The following is a 19,192-nucleotide window of genomic DNA, read 5'->3' on the forward strand; positions in this document are numbered from 1 at the left end:
CCCCATCCCTAGTTACACTGTTGTGCTGTTACAGACCCCAGACAATGTCTTTGCATCCTGATGGGAGTGAGGGAGAGAAGTGGGAGCCCAAACCATGGAATACGAGGAATAAGGGGGAGAGGGAGGGAAGAGATGACATGTTACAGAACCATCCTCTTCCCCCCCCACCAAATAAATATTGCTTGCAAAATAACTGTGACGACTGCTCCTCACATGCCTTGCATCTCACTTCTGAATTTCTTCCCTACCCCTGCTTTTGGCTGTGAGGAGAATTGGGTCAGGGAGGTAACCATGGAGATGCTTAAGCAAAGAGTCTACAGCTCCGCTCCTGTCTCTCTCCAGAAACCTTTAAAGATTAACTAGATTGTTGTCTCCTCACACCAGGGATGGGATTTTGGGTTTGAATCATTTGGGGCAGATTTTATTTTTTTTGTGGGGGGAGAAGAGGTGGTGTGTGTGTGTGTGTTTTGGAGAAGCAGCAGGGGTGTCTTTTATTCCTGTTATACCTGGACGCTGTTGTCGGACTCCTCTATTTGGTAAGATGCATCATTTTCTTATTACCCCTTTTCCTTAAAGGTGTGGGCACGGGAGGAAGGAGAGTGGGGAGTAAGAGCTCCGTTTCTCTTGTCAGGAGCATTTGCAGAGGTGAATATTTAATCAAATGCAACAGGGAATTAATTTTTCCAGACAATTGTGCCTTTGCATGTTGTGCATCTGCTAAAGCACATACAGGGATATTTCTTTCGCTCTCTCTGTGGGTCGGTGTGTGTTTCTATTCAAGCGACAGATCAGCAGGAGAAATGCTACTAACGTGACATGTTTCTCTCATTTTGATTGCCCTTATTTGATTTCCTGCTATTCCATATGTCCTGAAGCGATTTTTGCCAACAAAAGCCTTAGCACTGATTCCAGTCTGTGCAGAGAAATGGAACTTGTTTACTGGAGAACTTCTCAAAATGCTTCATGGGTTTTTTTTAACTGTAAGAATGGTGAAGGTCACTGATAAGCAACTGGATTAGGTTTTACAAGCCTGGTATCCATCTCCTCTCTTTTCTTCTCCCACCCTCCACTGTCTTAGGGCAGCGATTCATGGCAGAGAAGGAAGGAAGCTTTAATGTAATCTAATCACTGATTGAGCATTGCAGTAATTTACTCTAAGAATGTTTAGTATTTTGCAATAAAATACAAATAGGAGGGAGAAAGGGAAGTGGAAATTGCCTTGCAACCTCCTACTTGGTTAAAGTGAGTGTGTGTGTGTGGGGGGGGGGCGCAAACCCCGCAAGTGCTGCAGATTTTGGACCAAGGCTATTCTTGTGGTAATATGTTACATTTGACAGGTTGGTACCAGTCAGAGCCTATGGCTTCTGTGTAAGCTCCCCAGCTACTCAGGATATGTTCTGTAACCAAGCTTGTCTTGGTACAGCAGGCAGCACGTCCTTCCAGTTCCCACCCGGACTCCCCGTTCTCCGAGGGAGCCATAAGCAGATGGGGAGAATGGAGAGGTAAAATTAAGGACAGGGTAACGAATACCCTTCCCCTCAGCTCAGCGATATAAGAGCATGCTTGCCTTGTCCTTTGGCACGGATTATTCTGTGTGTGCTGTATTGAAAGTGATCCTATTAGCGCCGTGCTGTAATGATCTAATTTGTTACCACTGGAGCTTAGCAGTTCTCAGTGGTGGAGGAAAAGCAGCATAGAGAAAACAGCAGCAGGATCCTCTGGTTTTCTGGCTTTATCCTGTAACTACGAAGGATACGTAGCTTTTTGGCTGCAGTTCTCTTAGGGATGATGAAATGGAGGTAAAGGGGAACCTTAGAACCCCCTCATTTATCTTCTGGACTTCGGGGTGCCCCTCTCAAATGACATTAAAAATGACACCTGGTGTGTGTACACGTGCGTGTGCAAAAGCGAGGGTGTTGCCCTTGTTAAATTCCAATTGGGGGATTGTTTTCTGCCTTCCCCAGTTCTCTGCTGCAGTATTAGTTCAATACTGTATTGTTTACTTCCGGTCCTAACTGTGGTCCCAATCCAGCAAAGGCTCACACGTATGCTTAACTTGAAGTACGTGAGTAGTTCCCATTGAAGTCTTGGCAGGATCAGGGCCTGGTTTTTGTCATGTTGCTCCTGGGTGCTATTAAACAGCTGTTGTGCTCCACACCAGAAGCAATTGCATCTCAGTGGTAGGCAAAGTGATCCATATTTTATAGGAATTTGTGATCGTGAGATTTATATACACTCGATTTATAAATCAGGAGTTTGTTCTCGCTTGCCACTAAACAGAAACAGTCTCGTATTTTCAGAAAAATTCAAGCTCTTCCAACCCACTACATGGGAACACTTCGATGCGACTGGAGCTAGGCATCACTTCTGTTGTGCATTATTGGTTTCAGTTTTACAGATGGGGAAATCAAGGCACAGAAAGGGGAAGCAACATGCCAAAGTCAACGGAGGGAGCCAGTGTTGACACTGGGATCAGAGCACTGGCCTCCTGGTGCTTTAACCACACAACTGAAGTGCCTCCCTGTTCTAGGAACATCATTACTGAGAACTATTTGGATTGCTGTAGCCCAGGGGTGGGCAAACTTTTTGGCTCGAGGGCCACATTGGGGTTGCAAAACTGTATGGAGGGCCAGGTAGGGAAGGCTGCCTCCCCAAACAGCCTGGCTCTCGCCCCCATCTGCCCCCTCCCACTTCCTGCGCCCTGACTGCCCCCCCTCAGAACCTCTGACCCATCCAGCCCCCCTGCTTTGTCCCCTAACTGCCCCCTCCCAGGACCTCCCACCCCTAACTGCCCCCCGGGACCCCACCCCTTATCCAACCCCCCTCCTCCCAGTCCCCAGACTGCCTCACCCCTATCCACACCCCCATTCCCGATCCCCTGACCGCCCCTGCAAGCCTCAGCCATGCTGCCCGGCAGGAGCACGCAACCCCACCTCCCGGAGTGCTGCCCGCATGGTGGCGTGGCTGCAAGGGAGGGGCCAGGGGCTAGCCTCCCAGGCCGGGAGCTCAGAGGCCGGGCAGGGTGGCCCGTGGGCCATAGTTTGCCCACCTCTGCTGGAGCCCCAGACCCCATGGTGCTGGGGCCGTACAAACCCACAACAAAAGGATTGTCCCTGCCCCCAGAGAGCTTAGGGTGATTCTCCCAGAGCAATGGTAGAAGCCCTGTCACTGGTAAATTACAGCCCGCCTCAGTCTCGGTGATTGGTGGAGCCGCGTTAGAGATTGGTGAGTATTTGGACATCCGAGGCTTACGAGTGAAAATATCTGCCCATCCCCAGCGTGTTACATAGGTCAGCACGAATGATCGCTCACCTAAAATGTCCCACCAAGAAGTGAGTTGTTCTCCTATGGAAAAATGTCTGCCATCCAGGTATGGACGGAGAAACAATGCTATTCGGTGTTTGTACAGGGCCTAGCACAATGGGGTCCTGGTGGTCCATGACTAGGGCTCGTAGGGGCTACAATAATACAAACCATTAATAACAATAATAGTGCCGTGTGACCGCAGTAGACACCCACACATCTGGCCTATCCATTAACAGATGACTGAAGAGAATAGTTTGTGAACAGTCTCTGGGGTGAAAATTCTTGATAAAAATTACATTAGTGACTAATGAACAGTCTGAAGAAGATCAGCATCAATTCACTAAGGAAAAAGTGAGGAGGAGGCAAAATGAACAACAAATATTCATCATGCCGGACCCAGCAAAACACTTAAGCATGTGCTTAACTCTAAGCACAGGATGCACCCCAGTGACCACATTGGAACTACTCCCCATGTCGAAAACGAAGCCCACAGTTAAGTGCGGTGCTGAGTCGGAGCCTTCACAAAGAATTGAACCAGCTCTACTCAAAGCATTTAAATCCCTAAGCCGGCGGGCAACCCCCCCCTGGGGAATGGGCCAGCTTGGCCACCGGTCTCATCCATCTCCGATTTCTATGCTCCAGTAAAGTGAAGGGTTTGTAAACCCACAGAGCAGGGCAAGGGGAGCCCATCAGAACCCAGCCATCCCACTACCCTGTTTAACATGGGTGATACACCACCCGATTTCAGCCACGATCCATTGTGCTCCTTCAGCATTGCCAGGAAAAGAGGCCATCTGCAAAGCAGCCACTGCCCCCCAGAGAGGGAAGTAACGACTCAGCAGCAGCACCTGACAGCCTTGAAGGTTCCTGAATTGTAGATTTCCTTCCCTGCCAGCAGCTGGTGTCCCCTCCCCCCCAGAACCCCAGCTAGGGAGGTGTCGGGACACAGGCACAGGGCAGCGAGGGTGACCAGGTGTCAGAGCAGATCCTCGCCATGTAGGTTTCAAAAGGATGGGAAGCTAAGGTAGAACCCTCAAAAAACAATCAAGGTTGTGGCCATTCCAGGCTGCCTGGCAGCCAGAGTCTCTGCATGTCGGGCACAGAAACCCAGGCCCAGGCAAAGGAGAAAGCAGAGCTGATGGAAGTCTGCGCTGGCGCCAGACAGGTAAGGGCTCCCCCATCCGCTGAATTAACGTGCAGAGAAGAGACAAAGCCGGTCTGGAGGGCTGCGGTCTGGGCAGTCTCCCAATCAAGTCAGTTCTCAAATAAGTAGCGCCAGGGGTTGGATTCTGCTGTTGCCTACACCAGTAGATTTACCCGAGAGTTACACCTGTATAGTAGGGAGGACTTTGGCTCTCTAGTTTGCACATACAAAGTACCTTTTACCCATCTTATCTGAAAGAGCTTTGCAAAGGAGCACCACTATTTTACCGGGGGGAGGGGGATGGAGGCACAGAGAGGTAAAGTGACTTGCTCCAGATCACATGGTGAGTCAGTGGCAGAGTTGGGGGCTAGAGCCCAGCCCTTTGCTCTGGCCAGTGTCTGTGCTGGCTTCTCTGTTTCCATATCGGGTATTGCCTGGAAGTTTGAAGGGATTTTTGACCGAGAAATTGTAAGTCAGACGTTTATGAGCAGCAGCTTGTTTTTTCAAGGGTCTTGAGCATGGTCACTTCCTTTGTCACATCTGAAGGCTTATTGATAGTAACCCCTTGCAATGGTAGAGCAACTGTCTTCTGAGGATCTCAAAGCACTTTGCAAACCTTCCGCTCAGAATCAGGATGGGAAATATCTTTAGTAACATTTGCGTGTACAGTTGTTGCTAGAGCTGAATGAATAATTGATTCAGGGATCAAACCATGAAAACCTGGGGGGGGGGGAAATGCTTTGGTTTGAACTGAAACTGATGGGTTTTTTCGGTTTTTCTTTTTTCTCTCCAAATTGAAAAATAAAAATCATTTTGGGTCAACTGAACCATGTTATTAGACACAAAATGAATCTCTCATTTGGAGTCATTTTCAGCTGATTCATCCCTCTTTTTAGCGAGCTAACTTTCTAAATGAAATGCTGCTTTGAAATGAAAAATCATTTCAAAATGGCAAAATGAACAGTTTAAACTTTGCCTGAAACTACTCACCAAATGCAGAGACGGTCCTAGATTGAGACACAACTTGGATATGGGGAAGGGGGGTCCGGAGACAGGGTTGAGTCAAGGAGGGTGCCCAGGTCACGGGCCTGTCCATAGTTTTACCTGGAGTTCATCTTGCAGCTTGTCTAGGAACTAATAAAGTAACGGGAGCGCCTTGGCATAAAGGGGAGGGAGGGAGACTCTGGCGCAGGAGCAATAAACGTCATGGCCAGGTATCTCATTGTTGAGTCTCAGGGCTTTGAGGTGCAGAGGGTCTAGTGACCTGAGAGCTGGCCCTAAATAAAAGGATGGGAATGAAGCTGAGCCCGGGAGAAGGAGATGGAGAGGATCGGGAAGTGCAATAGGCAGCACCAGCAGCGGCGGTGCACACGGGAGGGAGCTTACGCAGGGTCTTGGAAAGGAGGTGGAGTAACTCAATCCATGGGAGGAGATGGGGATCCAGGGCAGGATTCCGCTGGGGCAGAGGGCAGGCTCAGAAACGGACCTTTGTATAAGCGTTTTGGGTAGGATGGAGGGGCGGGAAGGCCAGGAGATGAGCCTGAACGCACTTGCTCATTTTGTGCCAGCTGAGGTACTTCCAGTAAAAAGGGACCTCTCGTTTGTGATGGTCCGTGGTAGCTCCCAGAAGCTGCACCCTAGTGCAGCAGTTCTCAGCTTTTCCTCATCCCACGATCCTTTGTTACAATCAGAGTTTCAGGACCACTCTCCAAGCTAGTCAAAGAAAGGGAGGTTGAGAGCCCATATCCTCTGCTACTTACTAGCTACAGACCTGATCCAAAGCCCGTGGAAGTCACCAGAAAGACATCCGCCAATTTCAGTGGGCTCTGGCTCTGGCCTGCCCTTCATCGGTAAGGTCAGAAGATGTAAAAGTTACATTACAGGGCACTTGTAAAACTGACATTTTTATTTGAAAGACCTCATTTGGAGCACTTGGTTCTCCTTCAATTTTACCCCGGTGCTAAATATTGCTTTGGCAATTATGGTCTGCTTAGCAAACAGCACCCCTGCCATTCTCATCTGTAGAGAAGGAGAGGAAAAGCGATTTGCTAACCTGTTTTTGTGTGTGTGTCTAATGGTGGGTTAATAGTCCGATTCACTGCCAAATCTGCTAGTTGGCAGCTCAGGGCTCCTTTTAAAAACGGGAGTCAGGAAGGTTATACTTATCCAAATTTCCCTGGGGTTGGCGGAGTCTTGGAGCTGAACATACACCTTTTTAGTGGCATTTGCATTTGTTTAAACTCTGTACAAAACTTCTATACAAATCCTGTTTAGAAAGCGTCTCACCACAAGTCTAACAGGGAGGCGATATCCCAACGAGGGAGCATGCTGAGTCAGAACCCACAGCTCTAGTCCCACCTCCGATACAGATGACCTTACCTGCCATGTGCCTCAGTTTCCCCAAACAGGAAAATGAAGATGATCCTTATCTCACAGGGTGGGGTGAGGATGAGCTGACTAATGGTTTTGAAGCACTATTGAGATTCTCAAATGGAATTTGCCTATCAGAGGGCTAATAAAGAATAATTACTTAATTGGAGACAAAAGCACATCCTGGCTCTGCCACTGATGTACTGTATGTCCATGGACAAGTCACTGGCCCTCTCTGTGCTTCTGTTTCCCTTCCTACCCTTTGGCTTTAGGTTGCATGTTTAGGGGCAGGCAGTGCCTCTCACTACATGTTTACACAGTGGGCCCTGCTGTTCAGACAGGTACAATAAGAAGAGTAGGCCCCCGCCCCAACAAACAGGCTCTAGTTCCAATGCCATTTGCTGTGCAAGTTGTGTCTCCTGTTGGCATAACAGCCGGACGCCCAGGGCTAGGGTCCAGTCTCAGCTACCTCCGATTTATCCTAGTGGTGTTTACTCTGGAGTTGCGACCAAGAGCAGAATTTGATGCCCAGTCTAAACTCCCTATGGCACCTCTCAAAAAAGAAAATAAAATGAACGTTCTTTGACATTAATAACCACAGCTGGGCAGTACCCGAGTCTCCCATCTCTCCGCTGATCCAGCATTCCAAGCAGCAGAGCAATCCCCGAGGACCACGGGCAGGCATAGAGTCAGTACTTGCTTAGAGCTACCGAATGAAACACCAGCACTGCTTCCTGCAGCAGCTGGGCAGGGCAGAGACAATGAGAAATTTCTCACCCATGTATTGACCAAGCCTGCGTCTGCTATACACCCCCAAAGGAGAGATGCAGTATCTCTTTTAAGTATAAGATAGAATGGCTAATTCTGTGTCATTTTAACGAGGTTTGACTTTATTTTTTTACCGTAATATATTTGTTGGCTTGGAATTCACATTTCTAAATGCCATCATTAGCCCTAGCATCCAGCTGACACAAGGGAGGTCCTTAGTTTGTAGTAAGGACAGAGGATGCGCAGATACCTGGATGCCATGGTGACGAGCAGGTGCTAAGAAACTAGGCAGCTGAAGTCAATAGGGGCTCAACTCTTGTGAAAAATCAGGGCCTGGGACTCTAGATTTGGGCACCCGAAAGGAGGCTGGGATTAAGTGACTTGCCCAAGGTCACGCAAAGAGTCAGTGGCAAAGCTGGGAGCAGCACCCAGCTCTCCCCCCTGCCTTAACCACATGCCTCTTCCATGAAGACACGTCTTCTGCCAGCCCCACTGACTTCAGTGTGGTCGCATGGGGCTAACGGAGGGCAGAACTGGGCCTGTACAGGGGACAACTCAGTTTGGGCTTGGAGGGCTAAACTCTCACAATAGACCCTGGAGGTCAACACACGAGATTCGGCTGACATGGATGAGGCCAGAAAACCGCTGTTAGCCCTATGGGCCAGGTGCCTGGCCCCCGGATGAGAAACCCATCGACTTTCCTTCTCCTGCCCCCGTGCTTGAATCTTCAAGCCGTCATGTAAAGGCCCCTCGGGAAGAGCCTTCTGTTACTTGCTGTAAGCGCCATGGGGCAGGAACAGGCTTTGTTCTGTGTCGGACCTGAACAGCGCCTGGCACAGTGAGGTCCTGGGCCATGACCGAGGCTCCTAGGAAGGTGGCAGCAGGCAGGTGTGGCGAGGGACTGGCAGAAAGCTCCCCCCAACACACCCACTGCATGTGAAATCTCTTCAGCACAGAGCTTGGAGATCCTGTGACACCGAGTCCGCGGCTGGGAGAGAGAGGCAGTTTATGTGACCGCGTTCCTCTTCTGCTTGTGTTTCAGGCACGCGGCCGGCACCACTTCCCAAGCAAACCCTTTAATCTCCTTCCCACACCTACTGGAAGGGCAGCAGGCTGGGGGTGGAAAGTAGCCGCCTGAAGGTAAATATTGAAATGCTGCCCTGCTCCAGGAGCAGGCTCTAATTAGTGATATTATGACTAATCGCCTGGCTTGTCTGTGAACCTATTTACATCCCTTTATAATTGATAAATGTGTGAGTTCAGGCAGAGCGGCGTGACAGCCCAGCCCCACCATCCCAGCTCCCGGTAAGGTCTCATTAGCCCGGCAGGCAGACGCAGGGAGCACCAGCAGGGTCGCCCCTCTCCACTGCCACCCACGCACTTCAGGCTCTGCACGAGGAGGAGCCAGGCAGGCGTGGAAGCGTCTTTATTTGCCGGGATGGAGACCTGCCTCCTTGCAGCACCTATGTCACAAGCGAGCCAGGTGGCTGCGAGGGGAGGTGCGAAGGCCCAGAGCCGGGCGGGGGGGTAGAGGGGGCGGTTTGAAGCGTTTTGTGCGGAGTGACACGTGCTCAAAGCTTGCAGCCCGGACTGGGCCCTGCAGGCGAGGTAGGCCGGGGAATGTCCGCCTCCGTGGCTTTGAGGATCACGCTGGGGCTGAGGTGGGAGAGAGGCATCCGGCCGCCTGCCCGAGGCAGCAGTGCACACACCCGGAGGCGGAAACTTCGGTACTTAGGGGAACTTTGAGAGCAGAAATGTAAGCGCTGAATGAGTTTAGGCACCAGTTACGTGGAAGCTTTGTGGATCCCAGCGGCACCCAAATCTCAGACTTAGGTGCCTAAGTGGATCTGGGCCCAAGTATCTCTCTGAAGCAGCATTTCTGAACAACTGGTCCACGGACCGGCGCCAATCCCCGAGATCGCCCTGACACAGTTTAGGAAGGCAGCAAGCTGCCGCCTGGTACTGAAAGGTTGAGAAACGCTGACCTAAAATATTTACCTGGCTCCCATGCCCACAGTATCTGGGCACCTCGCCCTCTTCATTGGATTTATCCTCTATGCCTCTGGAGAAGGGAAGCAATAATATACTAGTACAGATGGGGAAACTGAGGCACAGAACGGCTAAGTGACTTGGCCAAGTCCGTGGCAGAGCTGGGAATTTAACCAAGGTCTCCCCAAGTCCTAGGCTTATGCCCTAGCCCCTGGACCATCCTGTGTCTATTACAGTAGAACCTACAGGCCCCAGATGAGATTGGGAGCCCACTGGGGTGCGCACAGATCGATCGCAAGAGACTTTTCCTGCTCCAAACAGCGCAAACTGTACAGGCTGGACAGCTGTGGGGTGAGAGGGGAAACTGAGGCACGGAGAAGGGAAGTGATGTGCCTAAGGCCACCCAGCAGATCAGCGGCAGGGCTGGGCACAGAAATCCTGTCTCTAATCTGCTGTCCTCGGCCCTGCACTGTGCTGCCACATCAGTCAGCTATAAAACCCACAGGACCATTATGGGGGGTGTAAACTGGTGCAGTCAGTTGTCAATGGCTGAGGCAGAGATTTCTGAGGCATTAGGGATTTGGATGCTCTGTTGCCATTAATTGTAATGGCGAATGGATGTCTAAGTGCTTTCATGCAGCTTTGAAATCTCTGCCCGTGTTGGCCGCTGTTCTCTGAATTCCCTCCAGTTTGTCAGGCTCCTGGTCAATGAGGTGCCCAGGACCCAGCAGGTGCAGCTGTGCCTGTGCCAAATGCAGGGGGCTGGAGAGTTCCCTCTGCTGGGATTTTGCCTTTTCACATGTGCAGCCCAAAGGATCATCAGCTTGTAATGCTGCAAATCCCGTTGCAAATGAGGATCTGAAGTGCAGACTCTTGCTCTCACCTCGGAATCTAATGGCCAAGAGAGCTCTGGGTATCTCCCTTCTATTAAATAGAGGATTTTACCCCAGAGGTAGCATATACTGCACTGCAGACAATGCACTTCCGGATGTGTAATTAACAGTGAGAAATCATGGGCCAGATCCTCCGCTGGTTTCACTCCAGCTAGGCCAGTTTACCTCAATGGAACAAGGCCAGTCGACACTAACTGAGGGTTGTGGGCATCATTTTGGCAAACCCACTGGCAATGCTCAGTTATGTAGCAGAGATGGGGTGCGGAGATGGTGCAAAGCAGAACTGTTTACTCAGTCTCTGAGCCTGGATAATTTGGAATAAATTTGGATAATTTGGCACCTGGATCTGGAGGGGGACGGGGAGGGGGGGCAGGGTGGTTTGTTTGCTTCTGAGTTTGTCCTGAAAAGTAAGTGTCTAATCCGACCACAATACAGGTCTGCTGAGGGTCTGGTCCATTTATTCACGGACTATGTAACTGGGATTAATAGGCCCCCAGTACATAGGAGATAAAGCAATTAGAGGGTGTAAATTGAAGCAAGATTGTTACTTTAAATTTAAACCTTGCCCCAGCCCCAGGCACAGAAATAATTAAAATCCCTAACTGCTGCTTCGCCCTTGCCCTGCACCTGGTCTCATCATTCACACCAGCACAAAGCGGGGCGAAGACCCAGGCACGCTGGTTTGGTAGCATTTTACCCCCATGGATATAAATGCCAACACAAGGTGCAGGGCACTAGTGAATCAGTCCGTGGAGTCCATGACGCCCACTTCCCATCATTCCCGAGTGGTTCGCCCCTGCCCCAGCCAAGCCAGGTTATTGTACTGCTCCCCTGCAACAGACAGCATCAGCTCCTCAAAGGAAAACAAAGAAAGTTGCTGAGAAAATCAAATGCTGGCAGTGGACATTAAAACAGCTCACCATGGATGAAACTGCAGCTTAAAAAAATACAGCTGCTCTGGGTAGATCTATGGAACTGGGATAGAGAGCGACTGGGTCTGGGGGCACCTGTATCTCTCTGCTCGCCGGCATAACCAGTCGCTTTCATCCTTTCCCATTTGCGGCTGCTTCTCTTGAAAGCAAAACATTTTTCCAGATGCTGCTTCTCTCTATTATTATAAAGTGGCTTCACTTGGCAGGGAGTTAATAATTTACCTCTCCCTGGAAGATGGATGCTTCCATCCCCTAGGAGTTTAAATATTCATGGGGCGGAAGAGAAATATCCATTAGGATATCTGGCAGCCATTTCATACCTTACTCAAGCCCCACTGCTTTGTGAATGGAAAGCCAGGCTAGGAATGGGGGCTGAAGGCAGCATGGCATTGGGGATAGGATGTTGGGCTGGGAATCAGGAGACCTGAGTTTTCTTCCCAGGTCTGCCACTGTCTTTGCTGCATCATTGTGGGCGTATCACTGCCCCAATCTGTGCCTCAGTTTCCTTATCTGTAAGATACTGACCCCACCTTTGTAAACCTCCGAGGGAAGCTGGATGGTTTAGGGGATTAGTAAGATGTAAGATAAGGAGCCATTTCAGACTAGATTCATAGGGGTATAAAGCCAGAAGGAGCCACTGTGGTCGTCTCATCTGCCCTCCTGTATAGCACAGACCGTAGGACTTCCCTGAATTAACTCCTGTTTGAACTAAAGCAGATTTTAGAAAAATGTCAGATCTGGATGTAAAAATGGCCAGGGATTGGGAACCCAACCCAGCTCATGGTAAACTGTCCCAGTAGTTAACTACCCATGTCAAAAATGTGGGCCTAATTTGGCTTCAACTTGCAGCCATTGGATCTGGTTATACCTTGGTTATATAGCCCTTTGGGGTACAAGGTTACCCCAGGAACTCACGTTCAGCTGATTATCCACTATGATCTCTCAGTCTTTTTTCAGAGTCACTGCTTCCCAAGATGGAGTCCCCCGTCCTGTTGGGGGTAACCAAATTCCACAATCTCCTAATGTGGATGAACCTATTGGAAATGAGATCACACCACAAAAACCAGCCCTCTCCCCCGGGCAGGGTTAGCGGAGAGGCCCAGGAAGGAGTGAGCTTTAGAAACAACGAACTCCTCTTTGCCCCATAGATGCAAATCTTCCAAAATAGGGGGCAGTGTGGGGGCTGGGAAAGGGAAGTAGGTGCCTATGTTGTGCCCGTTCTGGAGAGAACAAGGACATTAGTCTCCAGGGCTGTTTGTGTGGCACCTTTCACCAGTGGAAAGTGAGTCTGGGGTGAAATTCACCTGTGTGCAGAAGGGCCAGAACAAGGTCTACGCACGACGCAAGTCTATTCCGAGGGCTCAGAGTGGGACAGAAATGGTGCCGGGACCAAGTGCCTAGTCCTCTGCCCAGGGAGGAACTTCACCCCCAGGAGAGAAATTAAGGGGTGTAGTTTCTGCCCAATGAACTCACATAATAACCAGCCTGATCTGTCTGCTCCAACTCAAGGGGTAGGTCCCTGGGTGTGAACGGGACAGGTTTGGGTCTGGGCTTGCAACCATAACGTCACATTCCTAAGTAGCACCACTTTGTGGATTCCTGAGCTCTCACTCGCTCCCTTTTACCACGACTTACAATTATTGTGGTGGGAATCCCCAGGTGGCGCTGTAACATTGTCTTACAAGTTCTTTTTGCTGAGGTGTGAGCACTGCTCAGTCTTGGCAGACATGCTATGTGGTTAGTTTTTTGATGGGGTTTCTCTTTGGGGGGGTGGGGCAGTTGCAAGCAGCAAGGCGTGAGTTTGCTCTCTGCCTTTATCTGTCTAACTGGAGTTGATTCTTTGGGGGCAGAGTTGGTCCCTGGGAACTAGACATTGGTATTGGGCTGAGACTGATGGATGAGGGAGTTGCCTGCATGCTGTTTGTGACCATCTCTGTCCAAGGACTGGTGCATATAGGGTGAATAAACAGGTTTCACTACAAACACTGATTTCTCCTCTAATGGGAAACTGGGCTGCAAGACTGCAGACATCTGAGACCACTCACAGGGGTGGTAACAAGATCTGTACTGGAGTGCAAAGCCAAGCCCCAAGCTTAGGGACCAATCCTGCCATCCTTTCATAGTTTGCTGCAGTATCAACACTGTAGCCCCCAAGTGTTCTCAGCTCAGTGGTAAGTTAGTGATTTTCTAGAAACACCGTGGCCCAGATCCTGATCCTATTTACAACAGCATGAGGAAGGGTCACTCTGTGGAAGGCATCATTTCTCCAGTGTAAATAAGAGCAGCATTTGGCCTAAGATATGCCATTCTCCTTGTGGATGCATGCCCGTCTTTGTGATTGCAGCTCCAAAAGTTAATTAAACCAGCAAAGATGTTCACTGCACCTGTGCAAAGACCCATTAAATCAATTACCACTGTGTAATGAGGTTTTTTCTTTGAAGGCTGGCTGTATGCAACATTTCAAGTTATCAGGATTTGAGCAATTCACAAATCAATATGTCACAGTAGCATCCTGAAGCTCCCCCGTGCTCGGCACAGTAAACACACAGCCTCAAAAAGCTCACAGACCACACAGACAAGTGATGGGAGAAAGGTGCTTTTCAAAGCTTTACCCAATAATTGTGCATAAGTTCCACTTTCAAAAGTGATTTAGGAGCCAAAGTTTTAGTTAAAGTCTGTGGGATTTAGACTCCTAAGTCACTTAAGTAAAATTTTCAAAAGCACCTATCGTCTCTGATTTACAGATGGGGAAAACGAGACCCAAAGTGATTAAATGACTCACCTGTGGTCACACAGGGAGTCTGTGGCAGAGCCAGCAGTTTAACTCAGGTCTCCTGAGTTCCAGTCTAGTGCCTTAACCACAAAACCATCCTTCCAGTCTTTCATGAAACAAAAATAGTCTTTGGATAACTGTAATCCAACCCCCCTTCATCCTCCTACACCCCAGTGACAGTTCAGAAATGGCCAAAAGCATTTTCCTTAAACTTTGATAAGATTCTCTTTCGGGCCAAGTTCCAACACGGAAAGTTACAGCCTGGAGAGTAATTTTTAATTCCCAGAAAGCTCTGAGCTGCTGAAACCGGCGGGTCCTATCGCAAACTGCACCGAAACCGTGGGCCCCAATCCTGCAGTCAGATCTGCATGGGCTGGCTCCTGAACTCAGGTTATTCCTGTTGACTTCACTGGGACTCTGCAGGATCAGGGCCTCAGTTAAAGCTGTCATGCACATATACTCATATTACACCCCGCCCCCATGACTTCACCTAGCTCAGAGCCACTGAACGCTGTCAGCTGGTTTGAGCACTAGGGCTGGCTTAGCTCATCAGCCCAGCATGGATTAGATTTAACGGTGTCTGGTAAATGGCATTTGTCACAGAAATATTAAAGCACGGAGCGGTACACACAGAGGGGATTTTTAGTAAAGCAGTAATTGGAGTCTCTATGTGGTAGAGGGTTGGGCGGGAGGGTGTCATTATTTTATGTGTTTCAGAGTAGCAGCCATGTTAGTCTGTATCAGCAAAAATAACAGGAGTCCTTGTGGCACGTTGAGACTAACAAATTTATTTGGGCATAAGCTTCCGTGGGCTACAGCCCACTTCATCAGATGCACCAATGAAGTGGGTTTTAGCCCACGAAAGCTTATGCCCAAATACATTTGTTAGTCTCTAAGGTGCCACAAGGACTCCCCGTTCTTTTTATTTTATGTGTGTGTTGGTCTGGTCTTGATAATTAAAGCCAGTCTCTGCCATTTCCTACCTCCTTCCTCTCTGACCTTTGGTGGTACTTATGAAAGTGAGGAATTGACTAGAGCCAGCAGTTATCTGGGAAGATCTCTCCCCTACCCCCTCAAGCTCTACTGATGTCCTTCAGTGATGACCTGTAGCCCCCTGCTGTTCCAGCTCCCCCCCTCCCAGCTCTGCCAATGCACCTCATGCCTGACCTGTAGCCCATCTGCGATTCCAGTACTAGGCTCCTCCCTGGCCATGCCCCTTACTCAGCCGCGTAGCAGCCTTTGCTATTCCAGCCCCAGACCGCTCCCAAGTATGAATTCTTGTGGGGGGGTGCTGTGGGCAGCCCTCCGGGGACTAGTCCAAGACGACGGTGCTCGTTTCCCCTGTGATGTAAGGCAGTGGAGCGGTGCCCAAGTCACCAGAGATGAAAGGCTCACATTTCTACGCCACCCTGCCTCAGGATCCTCCCTGATTACTGAATTCTGTCCGCCCACGCGGGCCTGAAGAGGGCTCAGAGACGGGGCTGGAACTCGCAGGCTGTGAAGTGGAAGGAAGCGGTTTCCCCATCAGCTCTCTATGAACAGCACAGCAGCGGCAGGTCACACCTGCCTTTGCAGTGGCCATTTGTGTTAAGCCAGGAGCAAAGACCCAGCTGAGACGTAGGGGTGGGGACTTATGCACAAGGCTTCACAACACACTTCAGTCAATCATAGCTCCCTGCAAATACAGTTGTCAGACCAGAGCTCCCCACCTCCCCAAAAGACCCATTAGCAAAACCTTCATGCATCCCACAAGTACACACACAGGAGTTGCTTCCTGTCCTACTGAAATGTAGCCACTTCTGGGGTGGAACAAGGCTACTGTTTTATCAGTGCACAATAACTACACCCTTTTCTGGGTTGGGGGGGTGGGAAGTGTTGCAGACACGAAGCAGGATGCAATTGGGCCAGGACTCTGGGTTAGCAGCAGAATCTGGGGTGGGGTAGGGGTTCAGGAAGATTACAAGAGGCCGTTAGAGATGACTAGTTGTCACAGCCTTGGTTTTGCTGCTTGCTCAAACGACAAATATAGAGGCTGCCCTGAGGTAAACTCTGAGCCTGGGGATTTCTTGTTTACAGCCTCCGTGAGCCTTTGCCGGTGCCCCAGCTTCGTCCCCCTGGGGTGCGGGGGCCCAGCCTGGTAACAAGCCAAGGTGTACTTGGCGCGGGGCTGGCGGTTCTCACTGAAGTTGCTGAAAGCGCCTGCGAAAGCCACTTCCCCGTATTGCAGGTTTTCATTCTCCCCTGACAATTTCTGTCGCAAAGCTGCTGCGGCTAAGCGAGCTCTCACACACACATGCACACAGTCCCTCGCCCACCCCCTGCGAACCCTGTGCGGGCTCCTCCAGCCAGTGCCAGGCCTCCCACCCCACTCTGCACATCTGTGACACTGAAGGTGACGGGATCAGAACGTCCTGAGCTGGGGAAGGGGGGGGGGCAGATTCACACTGTGCCCTTAAACCTAAGCCAGAGTGTGTTGGGGGGCAGCTGTAGGGAAGTTAAGAGGCAAAAAAAAAATCTCATCCCACTTCCCCCACCTGCCCAAAATGCTGGGCCAAAGCACAGCCCCAGCTCCGTTTCGAGCCTATGAGCTGGACTAGCAGCTGTAGCTCCTATGCCGGGGGCAAAGGCCACAGGGGCTCCACCCTTGTCTTTGCTGTGGTTCCTGCTCCCTGCTAGGCCGTGCTGGGAGGCCATAAACTTCCCTTTGCATCTACCCACGGGACTCGCCTCCCCGGCATGGCTGCTCTGGCAGCCTTGACGTGGGCTGCATGGGATACTCCAACCTAGGCCCAATGCCACTTGATAATTGGCCTGGGACACTTGGTGTTTAGGAGCCTCTGACTTTCCCAGAGAGGCAGGCTGGTCCTGTGGTGAAGGCTCAGGGCTGGGACTCAGACCTGGGTTCAGTTCCCTGCTCTGCCACGGGCCAGTCGCTTCATCTCTGTGCCTCAGCTCGGCAGCTGTGGGCCAGGGAGAGCAACCCCCGTTACTTGTCTGTTCAGACCGAGCTCTCTGGGGCAGGGACCGTCTCTCAGAGACGCTCCAGCAGCACAGTGGGGCCTAGGCTCGGCTGGAACCCTAGGACAGTGCCGCGGCGATGCCTGTTCCCAGGTCTGTGCCATGAAGATCCAGAAGCGTTTCCTGCGAAACGAGGCTGCACCATGCAGGTTTTTTGTACATCCAAGATGACGCTCCAGCTCCCTTCCGAGCTGTGTCGTGCTGATGTCGCTCTCCTGATCCGAGCAGACACCCCTCGGCCAGCGTAACTGATTTTTCTTTGCACAGTCAGGTGTATTTCCTCCAAACAGACGGGGGGGGGGGTGCCCCGGGCTGCAGCCTCCCATCCCCAGTACTCGGGAATGACCCGGCTGCCGCGTGAGTGGAGAGCGAATAACAGACTTTCCCCCTGTGTCTCCTTTTCCTCTCCCTGCAGCTGAGCCCGCCCAGGAGCTCCCAGGACGGAGAGCGACTAGCTGACCATGTTTAACGGGGAGACGAGTTCCTCCTCGGCTAAAAATGTGGTTCGCAGCTCCAGCATCAGCAGCGAGATGTACAACGTCGAGAAGAGCAGTGGGGGCAACCCAGACTCGGCCAGCATCACCTCCAACAAGAAGAGGCGCTCGAGCCTCGGGGCCAAGATGGTGGCTATCGTGGGGCTGTCCCAGTGGAGCAAGAGCACCCTGCAACTCAACCAGCCCGGTAAGAGCGGGAGGTTTGTGCTCGCTGGAGGGGATGGGTCGGGAGGTCCCGCGCTTCCTGCCCAGCTCCCTGTTTATCCTTCGTGGCAGCAGTGCACGGGGCACTGCCCAGCTCAGGATCAGCTGCTGGCGCAGGGCATGCAAGCGACGCTGTCGTTATGGCTAGCACATGCCTAAGCTACCTGCCCTTCCCTCCCTCTGCCAGAATGGTGCTCAACTGCTACGCGGTTAAGGAGGGGAAATCCTGCTCTGTTCCATCCCCTCTGACCTCGGTCACTGGATCCATGGGAGCGAGGCAGGAGGGATGCTGGAGAACGGACAAAACACACTGTTTCCTCTTGGTCACCGCTGAGGCTTTGGCACCTGTTCTTGCCAAGGGCTGAGACGCGCGTGGTGGGAACCGAGGATTCTGGGGACATTCTCAGTCCAGTGTCTTGGAGCCTGATCCAAACCCCATTGAAGCAAATGGAAATCGGTCCATGTACTTCAGTGTGTTCTGGATCAGGGCCCTCGTCCCTTCTGCTCCAATCCCATCGCGTGAGACAAGGGGTAAAATTTTCAGAGTGCCTAAGGGGAAGATGTCCCTGGTCACAGATGGAGGTGGGACACCAAACTCCCACTGATTTTCAGTAGCACTGAGGTGTCCAACTGCCCTTTGTGCCTTCCCCAAAGTGATTTAGGAGCCTAAATTGACTTTCAGATAAATTTAGGTTCCTGAATGCTTGTCACTTTTGAAAATGGGTCCTACGTTCCTGCTCCTCCAAGGTATTTATGCACCCAACTCCTATGGAGAACAATGTAGGTGCCTAAGTACCTTTGGAGATCAGACCGTTAGGCTCTTTTGAAAGTTTGACACCCCCTCTCGCCCCTCAGCACCATCATTAGTAGCCCCACCTCCTTGATCCATCGCAAGTGAGCTTGAAATGAAAGGTCAGAGGAATGAATTGGATGGAGGAAACTAGGGGCATTTCCCCAAAACCCTTCCAGAACCTACACTGGGAAAGAAATGAAATTAAATTAAACTTCCCACTTGCATTAAAGATTGTGATAAATCAGCCCAAATGGCCTCTCCTTCCAGCTGTGGGACACTGAATGGAGACTACTTGCAGATCATTGGTTTTAAAACCACATGGTGATGTAGACAGATCCAGTGTCGAGAAGGTCTGGAACCCTGACCTTTCTTGGTATTAAAACCAAGCTGGGGATCATTGGAGGCTTCGGGTTATGGTTACACACAAACGTTGTAACTAGCTGAGTATAGCTAAAGTGGTAGCTCTCCGCAGTGTGAATATAGTTGTGCCGGCAGAGAGGTGCCTTCT

The 19,192-nt window shown here is 50.8% G+C and overlaps 1 protein-coding gene across 2 annotated transcripts in view; it reads left to right on the forward strand.

Moving 5' to 3' along the window:
* The first annotated feature begins 457 nt into the window (after window positions 1–457).
* Window positions 458–19,192, forward strand: part of RIMS3 (regulating synaptic membrane exocytosis 3) — a 41,969-nt gene continuing 23,234 nt past the window's right edge. Inside the window, exons 1-3 of one of the 2 annotated variants that reach the window (XM_039511112.1) lie at window positions 477–536; window positions 8,631–8,728; window positions 17,609–17,874. In XM_039511112.1, the coding sequence (XP_039367046.1) occupies window positions 17,655–17,874 (220 nt within the window). In that variant the 5' untranslated portion in view covers window positions 477–536; window positions 8,631–8,728; window positions 17,609–17,654. Of the gene's footprint in view, window positions 537–8,630; window positions 8,729–17,608; window positions 17,875–19,192 lie in introns of both variants that reach the window. The other variant, XM_039511111.1, reaches the window with a different exon arrangement.

This window comes from Mauremys reevesii, linkage group 23, assembly GCF_016161935.1.
Source record: "Mauremys reevesii isolate NIE-2019 linkage group 23, ASM1616193v1, whole genome shotgun sequence".
Taxonomy (NCBI): domain Eukaryota; kingdom Metazoa; phylum Chordata; order Testudines; family Geoemydidae; genus Mauremys; species Mauremys reevesii.